General features: G+C 40.2%; 1 protein-coding gene across 9 annotated transcripts in view; it reads left to right on the forward strand.

The window, feature by feature from the left end:
- Positions 1-21186, forward strand: part of LOC122558001 (microtubule-associated serine/threonine-protein kinase 4-like) — a 485329-nt gene that overhangs the window by 183014 nt on the left and 281129 nt on the right. For all 9 annotated transcript variants that reach the window (XM_043706318.1, XM_043706336.1, XM_043706326.1 and 6 more), the window contains one exon: positions 5116-5147. In XM_043706318.1, coding sequence (XP_043562253.1) covers positions 5116-5147 — 32 coding nt within the window. The remainder of the gene's footprint in view (positions 1-5115; positions 5148-21186) is intronic.

Below are 21186 nucleotides of genomic sequence, written 5' to 3' on the forward strand. Positions count from 1 at the left end.
CCACTATGCACTAATGGTGGAGGGAGTGATGGGGTACCAATCAAACTGACTGCTTTCTTTTGGATGATGTTGAGTTTTTAGTGTTTCTGGTGTTGTACTCATTCAAGCAAGTGGGGAGTATTATACTCTTGGAGAAAGTGAGGACTAGCAGATGCTGGAGATCAGAGCTGAAAATGTGTTGCTGGAAAAGCGCAGCAGGTCAGGCAGCATCCAGGGAACAGGAGAATCGACGTTTCGGGCATAAGCCCTTCTTCAGGAATCTTCAAGAGTATTATACTCTTGACTTGCACATTCTAGATGGAAGACAGACTTTGAGAAGTCAGGTCTTTGACCTGCTCTTGTAGCCTCTGTATTTGTACAGCTGGTTCACTTTAGTTTCTATTTAATTATAACCCTCAGGATGTTGATAGTGGGAGATTCATTAATGAGTTATATTCCTTTGCCCTTGCCATCTTCAGTGCATCCTCAACATGGAGGAGCAAGAATTCATCAATTTGGGTGTGAGAGCAGTAAGTGGTACTCAACAGGAACTTTCCTTGTCCCTGTTTGACCTGATGGCATGTGGCTTCCTGTGGTCTGGTATCAATTTTGAAGACTCCCAGAGCAGCTCCCTCCTAAAATATACATCACTTGTACACACCATCTCTGTTCCCATCAACAGGACAGTTTCAGGAATGATGGTGTCTGGGACATTGTTTTGAAAATATAATTCCCTTAGCGGGACATGTCATATGTTTCTCTGGTCTCTGCAACAGCTCTGTCAATCTTAGCAGAAGCTGCGCCCATATCAGTAAGGAGGATTTTGTAAAATCAACAGTGGTATTTGTGTGTCATTGTTGTTTCTGGTGTCTTGGTTGATGCAGAGTCATCTGTCTGACTCATTCCTTTTACCAGACTTTGATCGTGGTTTCATGCCATTGAGTGGCTTGCTAGTACATTTTAGAGAGCATTTAAGAGTCCATCACATTGTTGAGGTTTGTAGTCACATGTAGGGCAGAGCGGGTATGGATGGCAGATTTCCTTCCTAAAGGACGTTAGTGAACCAAATGGTTCACATAACATAATGGTTTCATGAATTCCACTGGACTAGTTTTAATTCTAGCTTTATTAAATTTCAGTTTAATTAATATTTTCATGATTTAGATAAGGGAACTAAATGTAATATGTCAATTTGCAGATGAGACAAAGCTGGATGAAAGGGTGAGCTGTGAAGAGGATGTAGTGATATTGCAATGTGGTTTGGACAGGCTGAGTGAGTAGGCAAATGTGTATGGCAAATGCAGTATAATCCAGGTAAGTGTGGGGTTATCCACTTTGGTAGCAAAAATAGGAAGGCAGATTATTATGAAATTGAGAGAGGAATATGTTCATTGAGATCTTGGTGTCTTTGTGCACCAGTTGCTGAAAGTAAACATGCAGGTGCTGCAGGCAGTAAGAAGGCAAAATGTATGTTTGCCTTCATAACAAGAAAATTTCAGTACAGGAGCAAGGATGTCTTGCTGCAATTAAATAAGACATTAGTGAGGCCATGACTGGAAAATTGTGTGCAGTTTTGGTCTTCTTACCTGAGGAAGGACGCTCCGAGTACAGCGAAGATTTCCCAAATTGATTCCTGGGATAGTAGGACAGACATATGAGGAGAGATTGAGTCGGTTTGGATTGTATTCACTGAACTTTAGTAGAATGAGGGGTCTCTCGTATAAGCCTGTAACATTCTAACAGGACTAGACAGGTTAGATGCAGGAAGCATGTCAGATTTAGATTTTATTATCACGTGTACTCAAGTACAGGAGTATAATGAAAATGTTTAATGTTGCCACACACTGCACCATCTTAAGTTCAAAGGTATGCAGGTTCAAAAACTTAGTTAAAAGGTAAGCGTTATCTTCATAGAATAAGTAAAGAAACAAAGAAATAATTAATAATAATAATAATAATAATAATAATGTTATTCATTTCATTAATAAGGTAATAGTTAACATTCCTGATGGTGGGAGAGTCCAGAGCCAGGGGTCATAGTTTAACGATTGGGGGAGATAAGCTTTTTCAAACTGAGATGAGATATCTCTACAGCCAGAGAGTAGCGAGCCAGTGGAATTCCGTACCACAGAAAGTGGTTGAGGTCAAAACATTGTACTTCAAGAAGGAGGTAGATATAGCTATTGTGGCTAAGGGGATCAAGGGTTATTGGGGGAGGGCTGGATTATGATATTGAACTTGAGGATTAGTCATGAGCATAATGAATGGCGGAGCAGCTTCGAGGGGTTGAATGTCCTACTCTGCTCCTATCTTCTATGTTTCACCATTTGCCATGGTGGGATCTGACCCCATTAGCCTGGGTTTCTAGATTATGCACCAGTGACAGTATCTGTTTCCCCCTGCTTTATCTCGATGTTCTGCTAAATTGACCTAAATTTTGTTCTTTCACTCTGCCTTGGGGATTATTAGCTATTTGGTTTCTGGGAGGGTTGCTGATGGATTGGTGGTGAAGGCACCATATCATGGTAGGCAGGCTCATGATCTCTTTCCTTTTATTTATATGAGATTTCCACAGACTGTAGAACCAAAGACATTAGATCGAACTTGGACAGAGAAAGAGTGCAGACAAGTTGAGATTTCAGTACTTTATTCAGAATGGTGAATGTCTTTTGAGGATGACCAGGTTGAAGTGGAATTGTTAAAGGAAGAATTGGGTCACTGTTCGAGAGACCAAATGATTGAGATATTTTACATTGTGAAATTCACATCTGTAGTGGCATCCTTTTTGTATGTTCAGTGTATGACGTTGCAGCCTCCAACAGCTTGATAAATACAGCAATCTTGCGGTCTCTGGGGTAATGTTCACATGGATGAGCCCTACTGCTCTATGAAAGAGGGTGGCACCTGTCACCCGCATGATGCATTCTCTGGCAGGTCCCTGCCTAATGTTGTTCAAGGATCCTGTGATAACCTGAAAGGAGATGCCGATACAAAATCAGAGACTGGCTTTTCTATAATTGTATGGACACAGCTTGTTGTGACAGCAGCGTGAGTCTACAAACTTGTGTGATCTTTGTGTCCGTTTTCCAATGGCCTGTGGGAAATTTTAAAATTTGATTAATGAAGGTTATTTCCTTTCCACAATGGCTTTCTTTCGCCATCCATCTTTTTAATTTATAGCTGCCTGCACCTAATTTCAGTTGATTTGAATCATCTTTCCCAGTACACATCCTGTTGATTTCAGCATTCCTGATATTTGAGAATAAACTGATGTATGGCCCTGAACGGAAGCATTCAGAAACAACCTTTTGGTGATGCATGTATATAATTTCTGACTGAATCCCTAGTGGTAGTGGGTATACAGGTCCTTTCTCTGCATGTCTGAAAGCCAAAAAGATCTACACACTGAAGGTCTTTTGAAAGCAGGCTAAAACTTCCTTTTAGGTCTGTTTCAGGTCCATTTGGACCAAGTGAAGCTCTTTTTCTAAAGAGCCCAAAACTGAAAATATCGGAAAACTGAAAGTATCCTTTATCCGAAAACCTGTTGGTGCTGAGGTTTTCAGATAAAGGATTCCTGACCTGTATTTCTGCCTATCTCCCACATTGGTTTGTTTTTATTTAAAAACATATACTTTATTCATTAAATTTTAAAATACACATAGTCACTAGAGCAGTTCAATTCTGAACATGCTCTTTACATATGTAGAAGAAACATACCCAAGGCATCTCTTACTTAGGTGAGGCTATATTTACGTACATTTGAGGGACTAGGTGGGTGCGATAATTGAACGAATCCCTTCATACATCGGTATATCTATAGTGCAATTTTTAAAAAATCACTTATGGGACGAGGATATAATAGCTGGGCCAGCATTTATTGGTGATCGCATATTGCATACTGATGCATACATTATGGTATGACTCAAGATTTTTCACCTTATTTTCCTCCTCTACATTTCTCTCCCTACTTCTGCTTTTGTGAAGAAGCTGATTTGTGTTTAGTTTCAACCAAACACAAACCACCATTTGATTTCAACCAAAGAGTATTCTGCCTGATCATGGTGGAAGGAAAAGGATTGGCTGAACTGACTGTTCACAGCACCGGAGGACGTCATTTGGACTTCTAACTCTAGGCTGGCTCTCAACAAGGTCAGCTTAGCTAGTTGCATGCTTCACCTTCCCTGCCTTAGGCTTTCAAATTGTTTTGTTTTCAACTGAGCATCTAAAACCTTCTGGAAAATCACTCCAATGTGCACATTCAAGCAGAAACCACTAGATGGCAATAAAAAACAGCACCCTAGATGTTATTTGTTTCTCTGCTTCCAATCCAATGGAGCAACTACTACAATCACAGCCCTCTACCAAGCTTAAAGCTGAGATTGCGCATTGTACGTCAGAGAATGGTTCACATCCAGGAATTTCTTAGTCTGGAATGTACCACTATAAGAAGCCTTTTACATTAATGCAGTCTTTAAAAATGTGGGAAGTACTTCATGCTGCATGATTTTTTTTGACCACTCACTTTAATATGTACTCATATAGAGAGGTAAGCAAACGGAGAGCTAAAAATTCCATTTGCTGATGCTGTGGACTGTGTCAGCAGGTTCTTCAAAGTAGTTTTGACATAAAATACTGAAGTAAAAGTCAGGACTGAAACAGGGTAGTGATTTGATTAAAATATTGCTGACAACCATGCATTAGCTGCACACTCAAGGTATACAGTTTATAAAACACTAAATGAGCATGTTACTCTCATGCTGAATTTTGTGATTGGATTCTAGCCGTTACCCTCTGAAAATGAATCCCCAGATGCTGGTATGCTGCCACAGAGTTACCCTTTATTTACACATATATAGTACTTGACACTGGTCCAACTTCCTCAGTGTCAACTCAGAGTGAATAGAACCTCTGACACTCCTGTTTATATCTATCAGCCAGGGCTCCCCGATTGGACCAAGTTAACTGCCCCAATCAGGGAACTCTTATTCAATGAGATCCAACTGGCTGACCTCATTACAATCACTACAGCCTCAATTGTAAACAGAACAGTTTAGTTTATTGATCTTCAGTGTCAAAAACAACCGAGCTGGTAATGCTATAACTGCTTTAAATTACCACTTTCTTTTTCTTTTACAGAAAGAATTGAGCCTTCCACGCAGAGGAAGTCTGTAAGTAGAGATTAGTTACATCCTGCAGAAATGGTCTTGATATTTTCATTTAATTGGATGCAATGGTTACAATTTTCTGAAGGCATTATTTTACAAAGTTCAAGCTTTGACCTTTTGTGGCATCATTATGCAAATAAGCCTATTATTTTGTTGTTGTGATGAGCTCATTGCTCTGCACGGCAGTCTCAAAATGTGCTGTACGAATGGCTCAGGAGTTAATGCATGTTTTGTTTATACAGTTCTACGGAGCAAATGCTTGATGAGGTAGCCATTGTTAGGTTAGTCTGTACTTGTTGGTTGCAATTAAATCATTACAGTCTATTTTTTTAATAAGCAATATGTGTTAAACCACATTCTTCCTTAGGGGCATCTAACTTCGATGGTTTTGGTTACATGGCCTATTTCTTTATACATATCTGTGTATTTTCATGTAACTTCATAGATGCTTGCATGACTGTTTCTTTAAATAAAACCTAATAAAACGACATCCACAGTCCAATTAGCAAAAATAATGTGGCATCTGTGTGTACATTCAATGTTATTAACCACGCATTCATTGTGCTGACCCCTGATAACTAAGGCATTTTTCATGGCCTGTGCCAGTTTTACATACTTGGTGTAATCAGGAAGGCGAATAAAATTAATCTCAAAAATTGTCAGCGATACACTATTAGGTAGCTAGCAAAAAAAAAAGCAAGACTGTTCCACTTTCTCATAACAACTGAGGTGAAGAACAAATCTGGCTTTGACAGCATCATCTTGAAAACATTTATTTATTTTTAAAAAATGGATAAATTGATCTCTCAAATTATTTCTCACCAATCATTGAACATTGGAGGAAGAATGAAGTGAAGTAGCTTTTGGTGTTCATGCTTTGCACTATTGCCATTGCGTAATGGAGATTGGCGGAGTTACAAATGGTCTCTTGTAATGATTGCTCATGGAAAATACCTGTAAGCTGTTGCGACCTGTGCAGACATGATTCTAATGTAAAGCTTGAGGCAGTGGATACAAATCCCTGTTTTCGACACTGTAACACAGAGTGACCATCTCTATGGAAGAAAGGGATTGATTAAATGAGACACAAACTGAGCTACCAAAAAAGCTCAGACTGCTAGGAATATTTATGTTGGGTAGTCTGCAGACATAAAGGCAATTTATTGCAGTATTTAAGTTAAGCAAGGTTCTAGATGAACTGGATCCTTAAATGATCAATTTTAGCCCAAGCTCAAGCATGAATGTTGATTGAACTCTTCGATTAGAAAAGATGATAACACTAACTAACAATGCAGCTTCATCATATAAACAGTGTTAAACATGTTAAATAGCTTACCCATGGTGAGGGGGATGGATACATTTTTGGCAATTGGTGTTTTGGAGATATATCAGGTGAAGTGAGTGTCTTATTTGATTCTGAATCAATGGATGACGATGGTCAATTCTGTGAAGTCATGTGCTCCTAAGGAATTTGAGGCGTGGAGAAGAAAATAGGTATGAGGAAAGAAAGAAGGAGACTTGGGGCTGGATTTTCACGGAGTTGGGACAGCTCCTATAACCTTTAAAAGTAGCAAATGGGACTTAGGTGGAGAGGTCTTGCTCATTTTCCCAACAATGTATTTTTTTTCATGGGCAAGGGAGCAGTATTTGGAAAGACAAGTTCAGTAAGGCCATGTCAAATTAGTTTCAAATTCAAATCACGTCCATTTTGACTGTTCTGACAGCTTAATCCACAGCATGGAAATCATTAATCAAGGTGTATAGGCATAAACAGTCATAAAGCTTGAAAAGGTCCATTTAATTATCATGGTCTCTCTTTTTTTAATCCTCAGTTCTTTAAACTTGAATAAAAGGCTTACAATTTCAGATAGTTTTAAAACTAAGTGAATCTGTTGGACTACTTTGATCGACAGACCATCTGGTATAGCAGTATGCATCAATTCCTGTTCCACAGCTTCAATGGAGTTCTCTTTGGTATTTCTTAATAACTAGTGTTATAGCGGAACTTGTTGAGACTGCTAGGCCAAATGTCCAACAGAATATACCTTAGCAGCAATTTGAGTTAACAGTTTGATTGAAATATTAATGAGCTTATGGAAGGATGAGCTGTCTTTGTGGGCACTGAATAAAAATTTGTTTCCGTGATGTATTAAGCTCTGGATTTAAGAGACAGTTTTCTTGAATGGAAGCATTTCTTCATTGTCAAGTTTATATAAGTGAGATTTTTATCAAACTGTTCAAAGGTTGTCTTTAACCATCTTCATATGGCTTATGAGGTCTCTTCCACGTGTATACTTGGTGAGTGATCATGGAGGTGGCATACAGGGATAACAAATTGGGAGCTGATGTATGTGTTGGCATTGCAAAGTTGGAAGTGTGGTAAAGGTTAAAGAATATAACAGCTTCTAAAGCTATTGAGAGAAAGTCCTGGAGAATTGAGGTGGGTATTCTAACCAGCCTGCCTTGGCACCCCCATACTTGCCTGTAGTCTGCTTGTGGGCCCAACTCTATCTTGCCTCATATCTCCACTGTAAAAATTTAGGTGTAACAGGGCCCTTAATGCTGACAAAATTTCTCGCTCTACGTTACTCACCTCCGTAACAAAAGTCCAGTCTTTTGTATAAGTAACCTGTCTTTGCATCATGTGTAACCATAGAGTTACAAACGAGTTTTCCAATGTTTTTCACAAATACATTACGGATTTTTCCTCCTTTGTCTGCCCTTGGAGATAAAATTACTGGTGTTTGGAGCAATGGTTGGATGAAGTTGCATGATCTGAATGAATTTTGTTGAAGTCTTCTAGGCTTTTTCTGTCCAAAAACCCTTTATTTCCATGTGCTTTGCATATTGTGGTGAATAACACCTTTGATAGGAATATCATCTCATTCAGCCTTAATGTTGAGTTCAGTTTTGAACTTCCCAAAAACTGTTTTGTTTTGAAGTCAAACACCTTTTCTGCCACTAGAAGGAGCTTCTGCTGTCACGGTTTGACCCATACGTATCTCACCGAGGCCATTCCTTGCTTTTTGTCAGTCCTCATTTGACGTATGTTTGAACCAAGTTAGGAGAATTTCCTGAGCAAGTTTTTCTCTTGGACATATTTTCGAGATGAAGCCTTAACTTAATTTATATAGAAGCCTAGGAATGGGGTTCTTGTGGCTTGAGTGCCCAGTTTGCATTGTCCTTGGTAACTCCTCCTCTGAATTGTCAAGTTTGAATGTAACATTGGAGGTGGTTAGGTTATTTAAAAAAAACAGTTCTGTGTTTAGTACAGAAGTATGTTCACAGTACATTACATGCCTGTTATGCCAACTCAACTTGCCAATAGAACAATTTAAGTGAACATTTTTTGATATGGATAGTATGTCAAGTTACAGCATGCAACCTACTTTGATATTGCAGATAATTTGTTCAATTATGTGACTTTCACAGGGCTTACTTGCTGCATAGCATTTATGAAATCAAGTGGAGGCCATCAGTGAATATTAGTGGTTTTCATTGATTGTAGGTGACATTGATCGATTTCACAAGATTCTGTTTCTCCCAGGAGTTGGACCGTGTGTTATAAGCGATCCATGAGAGCCTTGCTGCTCCCACTTAACCACACTTAGAATCATTGTATCCACCTTTTCTAGCTTGATAAGACAAGAAAAGGAACAAACGTGGAGTGCAGTCAGAAGTGAACGGCTTGAATGGACCATCTCATTAACAACTTAGAGTTGGCTTCTATCAGATTTGCGGAGAATGGGAGGGGAGTTCTCTGAGAGCATAACTTAGATCTTTAACCTGTGGAAGCAGCAATCTTGATCAGCTCAAATGCTTATTCCTGTTCCAGGATTGTTTTTTGGGTGTGTTTTATGCTGTTGATGTAATGGGCTACGGTGGCCCGACTGTTCTGTGACACAGTTCGATGATGTATTATACTTCTTACCTGTGTAAAATAACCATTCATTTAGTTTTATGATGTGTCAGCTTGGCTTAGTTGATAGCACTGATGTCTCTGAGTCAGTACGTTGCAGACTCATCATCCTATGATTTTTCATAGGTGTAACACAGGTGTTTTCAGTGTCTCTTGATCAGTTCAAATAAATTGGGTTGCAACTTGTTTGATATCAATTTCTCAGAAACAGAGACTGCTTTTCCTCAATGATTATAGCGACTGGAGCAATCTTAGCTGGTGCAGAAACAACTGACTGTTTTATTAATCTATGATCTATTTTACAGACCTAGTTGAGAATCAATATCAAAAACCTGTTGTAGATTCAAAATGCATTGCCCCTCCCAATCAAAATGCACAAACAACAAAACTTTTCCATTTCTCTGCTTTGTGCTGGTAAGATGTCCTGTTCATCGTGCTCTGGGGTACTCAAATTACATTCCAAGTTCAAGTACTATTGTAATCATTAGATGACAATGTGGGTGTGACTTATCCTGCCGATAGTCAGCTAAGCTGCGTTAATGGATTGGGCTTTGCAGCTCAAAAACTGGCCGTCTGACTATAATGATTACAGCAGACACATTTTATCTCTATTCCGCATTGGTGATGGAAGCTGACACTAACCTTAATTAACAAGTCATATTGGGTGACTTACTCAGTTATAGCCATTGCATTCGCAGTGATTTTGCTTAGAAAGGAAAGCCTCAGCATTGCGAGTTGGCCACTATAATGGCCTTAAGCCATGTTAGCTTGCAATTATTTCAATACTTAGATTACATCACATTGAAACAAAACTATTTCTGTTATTCCTCCTTGCCCTTTCTGTCAAATATCATTCACTGGGTCAATGGCTAAGCCTGTTCTTAACAAAGTCATGTATTTGATATTTGAATGTTATTTTCAGTAAATTTGTATTCTAGTGAAATCAGTTGAAACCAGAAATGATTTTGGGGTCCCCTTGTTATGAGAAGCATTAGGTTATTGGTAATTCTGTGTGTGTGTGTGTGTGTGTGTGCTGTATTATACCTGAGACTAGGATGAATGGAAAGATGGCTGAAAATACCGTGCAGCATGTTTTTGTGCCAATAAATGATCAGGAAGAGTAAGTTAACAAAGCCTGAAAAAGATTGCCTGTGCTGCATTTTGTTTTTCAAGAGAAGGACTTTTGTCATTTGTTGTTTTGGTGCATGGTTGACCTTTTCCTTAATTGGTGAAATTCGAAAAGGATCCAAAACTTTTTTTCATCTGAGACACTTTATTTTATCTCTGGTATGACTGGAGGGCATAGATCATGAGAAATGGGCTTTTGTAGATAATAGTGATGACCTACTACAGGTTTCTATTATGTCTTATCTATCTTATTTATCATTAGTTCACAGTTTGAATGACCAACATCATATTGGCAAGGACCATCACATTTTATGCAGTAAAGCCACTTTGACAGTCATGATCCTGTGTGTGTGTGTGTGTGTGTGTGTGTGTGTATCAAAATATAAATTCTGTGTAGATACACAACAACTGTGAATAATGTGAATTACCATTTTTTGAGAAGCATTTGAACTACAATATTTATATTTATTTTGTTTTTCATAATCTCATTAACTCCAATTACAGCCTATAAAGTACTTTTGAAAGGTTGCCAATATTACACTATAGGAAAGTTGATAGCTAATTCGCACACAGCAAATCAGAACAAACAGCAATATGAAAATGACCAATGGAGCTATTCTGCTAAAATTGTAAAGCCTGCTGATTATCCATATGAAAGCAACACCTTTTATTTCTATGGTGCCTAAACATTGCAGCGAATTAGCAAGTGAGTTCCAGAATCTCCGCAATCATTGGTGAGGAAGTTAAAATCAGGGATGCTCAAGAGGTCAGAATGAGATGAGTGCTGATATCTCGGAGGGTTGAGCATTGGAAGCAATTAGAGATAGAGAGGGACAAGGCCATGGAGGGATTTGAAACAGGAAGAATAACTTTTTAAGTTAAATTTTAAAGACATTACTTAACTGGGAACCAACGTGGCTCAGTGAGTGGAGGACAGATGTGTGAATAGCAGTTAGTAAGAATTAGATTCCAGGCAGCCAAGGTTTGGATAATTTCAGTTTTGCAGAGGGAGCATATGGGAGCAGATCCGGGAGTGCAGAAGATTAGTCAGACCAGAAGGTAATGTATGGGTGTTTCAGCAGCAAGCAGGTTCAAGGAGAGCTGAAGTTAGGCATCATGCCATTGGAAGCTCACTTTGGGACTTCAAAGTTACAAACATCTGGCTCAGTCTCTCATTGTTGCCAATCAGCTGGATGGTGTTGGTGGCTTGGGAGTGAAGTTTATAGCAGGGAATGTGGGCAGAGCTTCTCCAGCTTTTAATAGGAGGGAATTTCCGCTCATCCAGTGTTGGAATTGAGATAAGCAGTCTGATTCAGAGAGAGTCTTAGGAGGTTTCCTTCAGTCTATGCTGACCAATTCATGCTGACCATAATCCCAAACTAAACTAGTCCCACTTGCTTGCGCTTGGCCCATATTCCTCCAAACATTTCTTATTCATGTATTTATCCAAATACCTTTTAAACATTGTAACTGTACCCACACCCATCACTTCCTCTGGAAGTTCATTCCACACACTATCAACTCTCTGTGTAAAAGAAAGTTGCCCTCATCTTTTTTTTAAATCTTTGCCCTCTTATCTTAAAAAATATGCCCACTATTCTTGAAAACCCCCCACCCTCGAGAAAAGTCACCTGCCATTCAGCCTATCTATGACCCTCTTGATTTTATAAATTTCTATACTTTGAGCATTTATAAATCTCAACCTCCTATGCTCCAGTGGAAAAAGTCCCAGCCTATCCAGCGTCTCCTTATAACTGAAACCTTCCATTCCTGGCAACATCCTGGTAAATCTTTTCTGAACTCTCTCCAGGCTAGTAATATCCTTGCTATAACAGGAGGGCGACCAGAACTGGATATAGTACTCCAGAAGAGGCCTCATCACTGTCCTGTACAACCCCAATATGACGTCCCAATTCCTATTCTCAAAGGTCTGAACCATGATGGAAAGTGTGCTAAATGCCATCTTAATCACCCTGTCTACATGTGATGCAAACTTCAAAGAAAAGATGTTCCAATACTGGCATCGATCATAAAATATGAAAAGCTGTACACGTATGTCCTGAAGCAAAAGCAGGGCAGTCCCAAACCCAGCCAATTACCACCCCATCAGTATACTCATGATCCTCAGTAGTGGCGGAAGTTATCATCAACAGTGCTATCAAGCAACACTTACTGAACAATAACTTGTACACTGATGCTCAGTTTGGGTTCCACCAAGACCACTGAGCTCCTGACCTCAGTACAGTCTTGAATGAAATGCGGACACGGCTGAGTTCCAGAGTTTAAGTGAGTGTGACAGCCCTTGATATCAAGGTTGTATTCGACCTAGTGTGGCATCAAGGAGCCTGAGCAACACGACCGAGTCAATGGGAATGAGGGGGAGAAACTTTCCATTGCTTCCATTGCTTGCTTCACCCAAAGGAAAACTGCTGTGAATGTTGAAGGTCAAGTGATCCAAAGGCCTAACATCTTCAACTATTTCATCAATAACCTTCTGTCCACCAGAAAGTGGTACTGGGTTAGAGTGCCAGCAAGCATGTAAAAACTGGTAGTGCGGTTGGTCAGCATGTAGATATGAAATTGTAGACAGGGGTTTCAAGGATAGACTCCGGAGGGAATAGAGGTAACAGTGCTAGAGCAGAAAACAAAGCTGATTTTCTGCTTGCAATTAGATTACTAAGAATAGAGCCACATGGGGACAATTCCATTGAGCTAGACAACAATGGAGAGGTGTTGGAGGACGATTCTGTGGTCAGTTATGTTAAAGGCTACAGATAGGCTGAGGAAGGACCACTTACCTTTGTCATAGTCACATAGGATGGCATTTTTGACTTTGAAAAGATAGTTTCATACTTTGGCAGTTGTGGACTGGATAAGAGGGATTGAGATGTGGAGTTCTGGGAAACATCTTCAACTGTTGCATCAATGCCCTTCTCTCCACCAGGAAATGGTTGTGAGGTAGAGCATCAGTGAGGATGTGAAAACTGATACATGCTGTTCGTCAGCATGCATTTACGAAATTGATGGTAGGGGTTTCAAGAATAGACTCCGGAGGGCGGCACAGCGCTCAGTGGTTCTCCCTGCAACCTCACAGTGCCAGAGACCTGGGTTCGATTCCAGCTTCAGGTGACTGTCTGTGTGGACTTTAAACATTCTCCTCATGTCGGCTCCGGTTTCCACCCACAGTCCAATGATGTGCAGGTTAAGTGAATTGGCCATGCTAAATTGTTCATAATGTTCATGGATGTATAGTTTAGGGGTAAATGTAGAGGAGTAGGGGAATGGGTCTGGATGGGTTACTCTTCAGAGGGTGGTGTGGACTTGTTGGGCCAAATGACCTGTTTCCGCACTGTCAGGATGCTATGATGAAATGTGATAGGCCACAGTACGTTCAAGGATTTTGGAGAAGAGAGAACATGGAGATTGTGTAGTACTTTACAAGGATGGAACAACCAAAGCCTTTTGTTTTTGAGGAGAAGTTGACAATGACAAATTTGTGTGAGAGAGAGAACCGTGAACATTCAGATAATCTGTCAACATTTTTATGGGCATAATGTCATGGGAGCAGGTGGTAGGTATCATTGGAAAAGCTGAGTACAGATGATATGAAGGAAGCTAAGGGAAGATTTTAGTTCAGAGCTAGGCCAAGGAAGACCTTCAGATATTGCCTTGTCTATTGGATGAGGGGAATTTAGAGAAGTTGTTGATGGGATGGTATCATTGTGAGAAAGAATCTTATCAGTTGGAGGTGAAAGGAAAATGGAGCCAAGGGGCTTAAGAACTTCTTTTAAAATAAAGACGTTACCTTAGCATCACAGGACAGTCGTGGAATAGTGAGCAGTTTAATCCCAATGGTCATGTTTACCTCATGTTTGCCGGTCAATTAAATGTTGTATCTAAATATTTCCACCTTCTGTGACATCTTACTCACTCTGTCACCGTTCAGGGGGAGGAAAGGTAAATGAGCAGTGAAGTCCCTCTCATGTTCTGACTGACTCATTTGTACATGGTCCAGCAGAATAGGTCATCAAAGGGAGAAATCTTGGCTTGTTGCTGTCACACATTTTGCTTAGAAGCACAAAGGGCCAAATGCTCCCCTCATCTCAACAGAACTTCTCAACTCAACAGCATTCAAGGTTCAATCCTTACCTGCCTCTGCAATCAGTACTGGACTGTCAAGCAAGCTATCAGAGTATTCGTTCATTTTCAAGTTAGAAATGAGGTTGTTATATTTATAAGCCAATGTTTTATTCTATTTTAAAATACATGAAGGTTTAAGAATTGATTGTTTTACTTTTCCATGAAAACACCTTTGGAAATTCATAGTGTCAACGATGTAATGAAAATGTGTTATTAAAAATTGATGCCCCTTTCTGAATTCAGCTGTACAAATCAACATACTGTCACTCAAACAAAGATCTTGACAACACCATCTGTTTTACGAACTTACTTTCACAAAATGAATGATATCTAATTCACTCCATACAATTCTGCATCCTTGATCACTTTTATAACCATTTTCTCTTTCTGATAACAATAGTACTCTTGCCAGGACTTCTTATATGGCAAAAGATACTCAGTCTCACAATATAGCCTTTTCATCATATTAATAATAATGCTTCTCATTTTGAAGGTCTATTCGTGTTAATTGCTTGTTTTCCTATTTTTCTTGATTAGTTGAATCACTTATCAATACTGACCAAGTTGTAATGCTGAATGGTATTTCAGTATTTCAGACGTTCCCTTTTACAGCTCCCCATAAACGATAATGTAAAAGATTGTATAATGTTGCCGATTACAAGCTTTTTAAGGGGCCTTATGAATTTTTGAAATGATGGAAATTGTTCCTTGGGGAGAGAAAATAAAGTACTTTTACTCAGTACTGTACACTGTTCAAATAAAGCCTCAGGGCATAAGCACTTCTGCAGAAGTAGAATGGCAAGTCAGAAGAGGAATTATGTGGCAGATTGGTCTTTGGATTCTGTTACGTTAGACATTTGGGTAAAGTTCAGAGATGCAGCTAGAGGCAGCAGTATTCTCACTAGGTCACAGACCTTAAATGGTAACACTTCTGTTTCTTTACAGATGCGATCAGAGCTGCTGAGTATTCCCAGTATTTTGTGTTTTAATTTCAAATTTCCAGCATCAGCAGTGTTTCACTTTTGTGTAAGATATCAGCCTTTCCTCAATCAGTAGCATCCTCATTTTATAAGTTAGTGGTGTATATGGATTTTAGTAAGGCGTTTGATAAGGTTCCCCATGGTAGGCTACTGCAAAAAATACTGAGGTATGGCATTGAGGGTGAGTTGGAGGTTTGGATTAGGAATTGGCTGGCTGGAAGAAGACAGAGGGTAGTAGTTGATGGCAAAGGTTCATCTTGGAGTGCCGTCACTAGCGGTGTTCCACAAGGATCTGTTTTGGGACCATTGCTGTTTGTCATTTTTATAAATGACCTGGAGGAGGGGCTAGAAGGTTGGGTGAGCAAGTTTGCGGATGATACGAAAGTCGGAGGAGTTGTAGACAGTGAGGAAGGACGTGGCAGGTTACAGCGGGATATAGAGAAGCTGCAGAACTGGGCAGAAAGGTGGCAAATGGAGCCAATGTAGCTAAGTGTGAGGTGATTCACTTTGGTAAAAGTAATAAAAAGATGGGACTATAGGAAGAATGTGGAGGCACTGGAACGGGTGCAGAGGAGGTTTACCAGGATGTTGCCTGGTATGGTAGGAAGATCGTATGAGGAAAGGCTGAGGCACTTGGGGCTGTTTTCATTGGAGAAAAGAAGGTTTAGGGGTGACTTGATAGAGGTGTACAAGATGATTAGGGGTTTAGATAAGGTTGACCATGAGAACCTTTTTCCACGTATGGAGTCAGCTATTATGAGGGGGCATAGCTTTAAATTAAGGGGTGGTAGGTATAGGACAGATGTTAGGAGTAGGTTCTTTACTCAGCGAGTCGTGAGTTCATGGAATGCCCTGCCAGTGGCAGTGGTGGACCCTCCCTCTTTATGGGCATTTAAATGGGCATTGGATAGGCATATGGTGGAAAGTGAGCTAGTGTAGGTTAGGTGGGCTTGGATCAGCGCAACATCGAGGGCCAAAGGGCCTGTACTGCGCTGTATTTTTCTATGTTCTATAAGGTTACAGATTCAAGCTCTGACTTAGATACTGTAAGGATGTAATCCAGACAGACAGCCCAGTACAAAACCAATAAAGTGCTGCACTTTCAAAGGTCTGTTTCTTCAGACGAGATGTTAAACCAATACCTTGTCTACTCTTCCTTGTTGGATGCAGAAAGTCTTGAGGCACTACTTTAATGAAGATGGGGGAGTTATCCCAAAGGTCCTGGGCAACATTTACACTTGAATCAGCATCACCAAAGCAGAAACAAAAACAGAAATTGCTGGAAGAACTCAGTTGGTCTGGCAGCATCTGTGGAGGTAAAAACATTTCAAATCTGGTGACCCTTCTTATGCTTTTTCTCCATAGCTGCTACCAGACCTGATGAGTTTTTTCCAGCAACCTCTGGTTTTTGTTTCTGATTTACAGCATCCACAGTTTTTTTTTCCACTAAAGCAGGCTCTCTCTATCACATTGTTGCTTGTGGTAACTTGCTGTGATCAGATTTTCTGCCTCATTTCCCACTTTTTAACAGTGCATTCCCAAGGATGCTTGTTGTCTGTAGGTGTACTCCAGGACATTGAGGTAATGAAAGACAGTGTATAAGTAGGGATCAGTCTTGTCGATATGTTCGATGACAGCCATTTGCAAGATTGTCTTCTGCTCTTTGTTAAGTACCTAACCAGTAATACAGATGCATATACAGTTGCTCGTTATTTGAAATAAAAATAGAAAATGCAGAAAATATTCAGATCTGACAGCATCAGGAAATAGATTATAAGCAGCCTATTGAGAGCAGGGATTGAATCGGGAAGGATGCCACTAAATTCTAGCATACTGGAATGTAGATTAATTAAACATACAGTTAGACTGAGTCTCACCAACAGTCCAGCAGATGCTTATCACCAACGTATTGAACAAATAATCCTAAATATGGTAAAAATTGTGTCATCTGGCTTTCTACCATACAGAATACCTCACTAACTGGAATCTGTGATATGTACCCCACCTGGTGTCACTGTTAGCAAATAAAATACTGATGTCAGTCTGAAGTCAAAGTTGAACCATTTTTCTCTTCTGCTTACAGTGAAAAGAATCAAACGTGAAGAGATATTAAGACTTTGCAAGTCACAGTAAATGTCAAAATGCATGTTTACAATCGATTTATTATATTAACATGAACTTCAGTGGCTTAGCCAGCATCATCTTATTTACTGGCACCATCTGATCCTGGTGCATGTGGATATTGTCAGTTTTGCTGTACAGGAGGTGCACTTTACCATATTTACAATATCTTCAATATTTCAATAAAACAGTAAAAATAAAGACCTCTCTCTCTCAACATACAACTAATCTGTAAACTGCAATCACTTATGTGGCAGGAAACTGTTCTTAAAGCTCAAGACTCTGTCTCTTTGGTGGCTTTAGATGAACCACTGAATAGCTCAAATCTAGGCGTTGGTATTTGGAAATTGCCAGAGTTCAACAGTCATTCACAACTTCTCAATTTTCACAGAAATATTTGTTCTCACAGTTTCCAAAAACATTCAAGACCGTCTCTCGATAAGTGTGTGTTGATCAGTCAAGTTGAGTAAAATGAATACAATGACTTTTAATCAAGAAACGGACTGCTGCTACTTGCAGAACCTCAGATCCCCAACCTCGTTGCCAGCCCTTGGCAGCGATGTCCAATATTTCTTGTTCATCCTAAATGCCTTTGAGAAGTGATGTTGGATTGTCTTCATGAACTGCTGCATACCTTGGGCTGTAGGTACACCCAGAATGCTGTGATGGGCGATAGTTTCAGGATTGGATAAAAGACTTGGCAGATGGAATATTGTGTGGAAAAGTGAGAGATTATACACTTTATCAGGAAGAATAGAGGAGCAGAATATTCTTTAAATGGGGAAAGATTGCAGAAAGCTGTAGCACAGCAGGATTTGGGACTTGTGCCTTATCAGTAAGGGAATCAAAGGTTGTAGGGATAAGGTAAGAAAGTGGAGTTAAGGATAACCGATCCATCATTGTCTCATTGAATGGCAAAATAGACTCGATAGGCTAACTGAGCTACTTCTACCCTTAATGGTTTCTGATCTTTTGATTCATTGGCAGTGAAGGAGCAGCAATGTCGTTACAAGTCACAATGATTGTGGCTTGGACGGGAACTCGCAGGAGGTGGTCTTCTCATGTATCTACTACCTTTTGCTCTTCTATTTTGTAGAGGCTACAGGTTTGGAAGATGCTGTTGAAGGACCATTGTTGAGTTGTTGCAGTGAATCTTGTAACTGATACATACTTCTGCCCATGTGCATTAATGAAGAATGTGAATGTTCAAGGTGGTTGCTGGGGTCTTAATCAAGCAGGTTGCTTTATCCTGGATGACAAGACCATAAGAAATAGAAGCATGAGTAGGCCATTCAACCCCTCAAGCCTGTTCTGCCTTTCAACAGAATCATGGCTAATCTGACACTCCTCATGTCCACTTCCCTACCCTGTCCCTATCACCTTTGGTTGCCCTATGGATCAAGAATCTATCTCTGTCTCTCCCCTCTTCCCCCTCTTCTCCCTCCCCCCTAACCTGATCTCTCTTCCCAAAGATTCCCAACACACCGAAGTTCCACCTTCTTTCAGTTTTGCATTGGCACCTTTTAATTCGGAGACTATGCCTTTATGATGTTGAGCTCCTCAAATGTTGTTGGAGCTCCCCCATCCAGGCAAAGGGAGAATATTTTGTCAAGCCCTGATTTATACAGTATACGCTATTGGACAGGCTTTGAAGATACAGAAGGTGAGTTGCTGCAGAATTCCTAACATTTGACCTGCTCTTGGAGCCCCAGTATTTCCATGGCTGATCCAGTCCAGTTTCTGGTAACCTCTGGGATATTTTTGTGGGATATTCAATGATAGTGATGCTATTGAAGGTCTTGTGCTGGAGGGGTGGCAGATTTATACTAGTATTAGACTTGGAGAAGTATTAAACAGCAAGTTTTGATTCGGCCACATCTTGGTCACATGGTCTGTTCCAGTTTTGCATTTCTCTTTAACGATTCAAGAAAAAGTCAGTGTTTTGGTGAAAAGAATGTAAAAACTGTTGCACACAAATTGAAAAGACTTTTCATGTCTTTTTGACTGCAATAAAGTTTATTTTGAAATAACCAATCCTATGTCAAATTCCTTCATCACCTTTTTCATCAGAAATGTTCCCGTTCATTCTCTGGTTTCCTGATGTTCTCTGTCTGATATCTCTACTCCAAACACTCACTCATTTTCTGTGTGAACCAGTTGAGTTAAGTTGACAGCTCACTTTTCCACATTGAACTTGACCCCCGCATTCTGGTAGTAGTTTGCTACAAGGTTAAGTTATTGAAAAGATCTCTTTGAACTGTGCTTCTTCAGTCTGTCCTCATTGTTCAGTTGCCTAATCTAAGTTATTGGTTCAGTTTTACTCCTGAATATCTTTTTAAAGCTCTACTGTAATGCATTGGCCAGAGTTGTGCATGGTTGAATCTGAACCACTGACATCTGTGTTGTTATATCGAATAATAGAACTGATTGACACAGAATCTTCTTTTTTTTTAAAAAAGTTATTCTTAAGTGGATGTGAGTATCACTGCCAAGGCCAGCATTTCTTGCCCTTCCCTTACTCCATCTTGAATTGAGTGGATTGCATGACCTTTGACAAGAGCAGATAACAGACAACCTACTGTGGATCTGAAGTTACATGTCGGCTAAACATGATGAATATGCCTTTTAATGTTTGCAGCAATTAATGATTAGTCACTATTGCTGAGAATAGCTTTAGATTCCAGTTTATTAATTGAACTTAAATTCCACCAACTGTCATGGTGGAATTTGAACTTGCATCTCCAGTGCATTAGGAGAAAGTGAGGACTGCAGATGCTGGAGACCAGAGTTGAAAAATGTGGTGCTGGAAAAACACAGCAGGCCAGGCAGCATCCGAGGAGCAGGAGAATCGATGTTTCGGGCATAAGCCCTTCTTCAGGAATCAATCCAGCACCACATTTTTCATCTCCAGTGCATTAACCTGGATGTCTGCATTATGAGCGCCGTGACATTACCACTAGTCCACCACCTCCCCCATTGTTATAGTTCACGGTAGATTGACTGTGCTTACCACTAACTGAGATTTAATAAAAACAGTCTGCAAAGTTTCATTCATGTTTCTGGCTTGGATTTCCACTTCTGCTGATCTTAATTTGACAAAGGAGTGGGAACCAGAGCTACATATCTCAGAGAGAGGTAGTTGTAGATGGGGCAGTGACAGGATGTAGTGAATCTATCAGGAAGGTCTTTCACGTGATGAAACAAAGGGATTGGTTAAAGCGTGTTTGCTTTAAAGCAAGGAGTGTCAGAGATAAGAGTGATGAACTTAGAGCATAGATTAGTACTTGGAATATGATGTTGTGGCCGTAACGGAGACATGGGTTTCACAGGGGCAGGAATGGTTGCTAGATGTTCCAGGGTTTTAGAACATTTAAAAAGAACAGGGAGGGTGGAAAAAGAGGAGGGGGTGTAGCATTCCAAATCAGAGAGTGCATCGCAGCTACAGATATGAAGGTTGTCATGGAAGTTTGTCTGGAGGAGAAAGTGAGGTCTGCAGATGCTGGAGATCAGAGCTGGAAATGTGTTGCTGGAAAAGCGCAGCAGGTCAGGCAGCATCCAGGGAACAGGAGAATCGACGTTTCGGGCATAAGCCCTTCTTCAGGAATGGGGAAAGTTTGTCCAGCAGGCTAAGATAAAAGGTAGGGAGGAAGGACTTGGGGGAGGGGCGTCGGAAATGTGATAGGTGGAAAGAGGTCAAGGTGAGGGTGAAAGGTCAGACTGGGGTGGGGGCGGAGAGGGCGGGAAGAAGATTGCA

This window comes from Chiloscyllium plagiosum, chromosome 2 (assembly GCF_004010195.1).
Source record: "Chiloscyllium plagiosum isolate BGI_BamShark_2017 chromosome 2, ASM401019v2, whole genome shotgun sequence".
Taxonomy (NCBI): Eukaryota; Metazoa; Chordata; class Chondrichthyes; order Orectolobiformes; family Hemiscylliidae; genus Chiloscyllium; species Chiloscyllium plagiosum.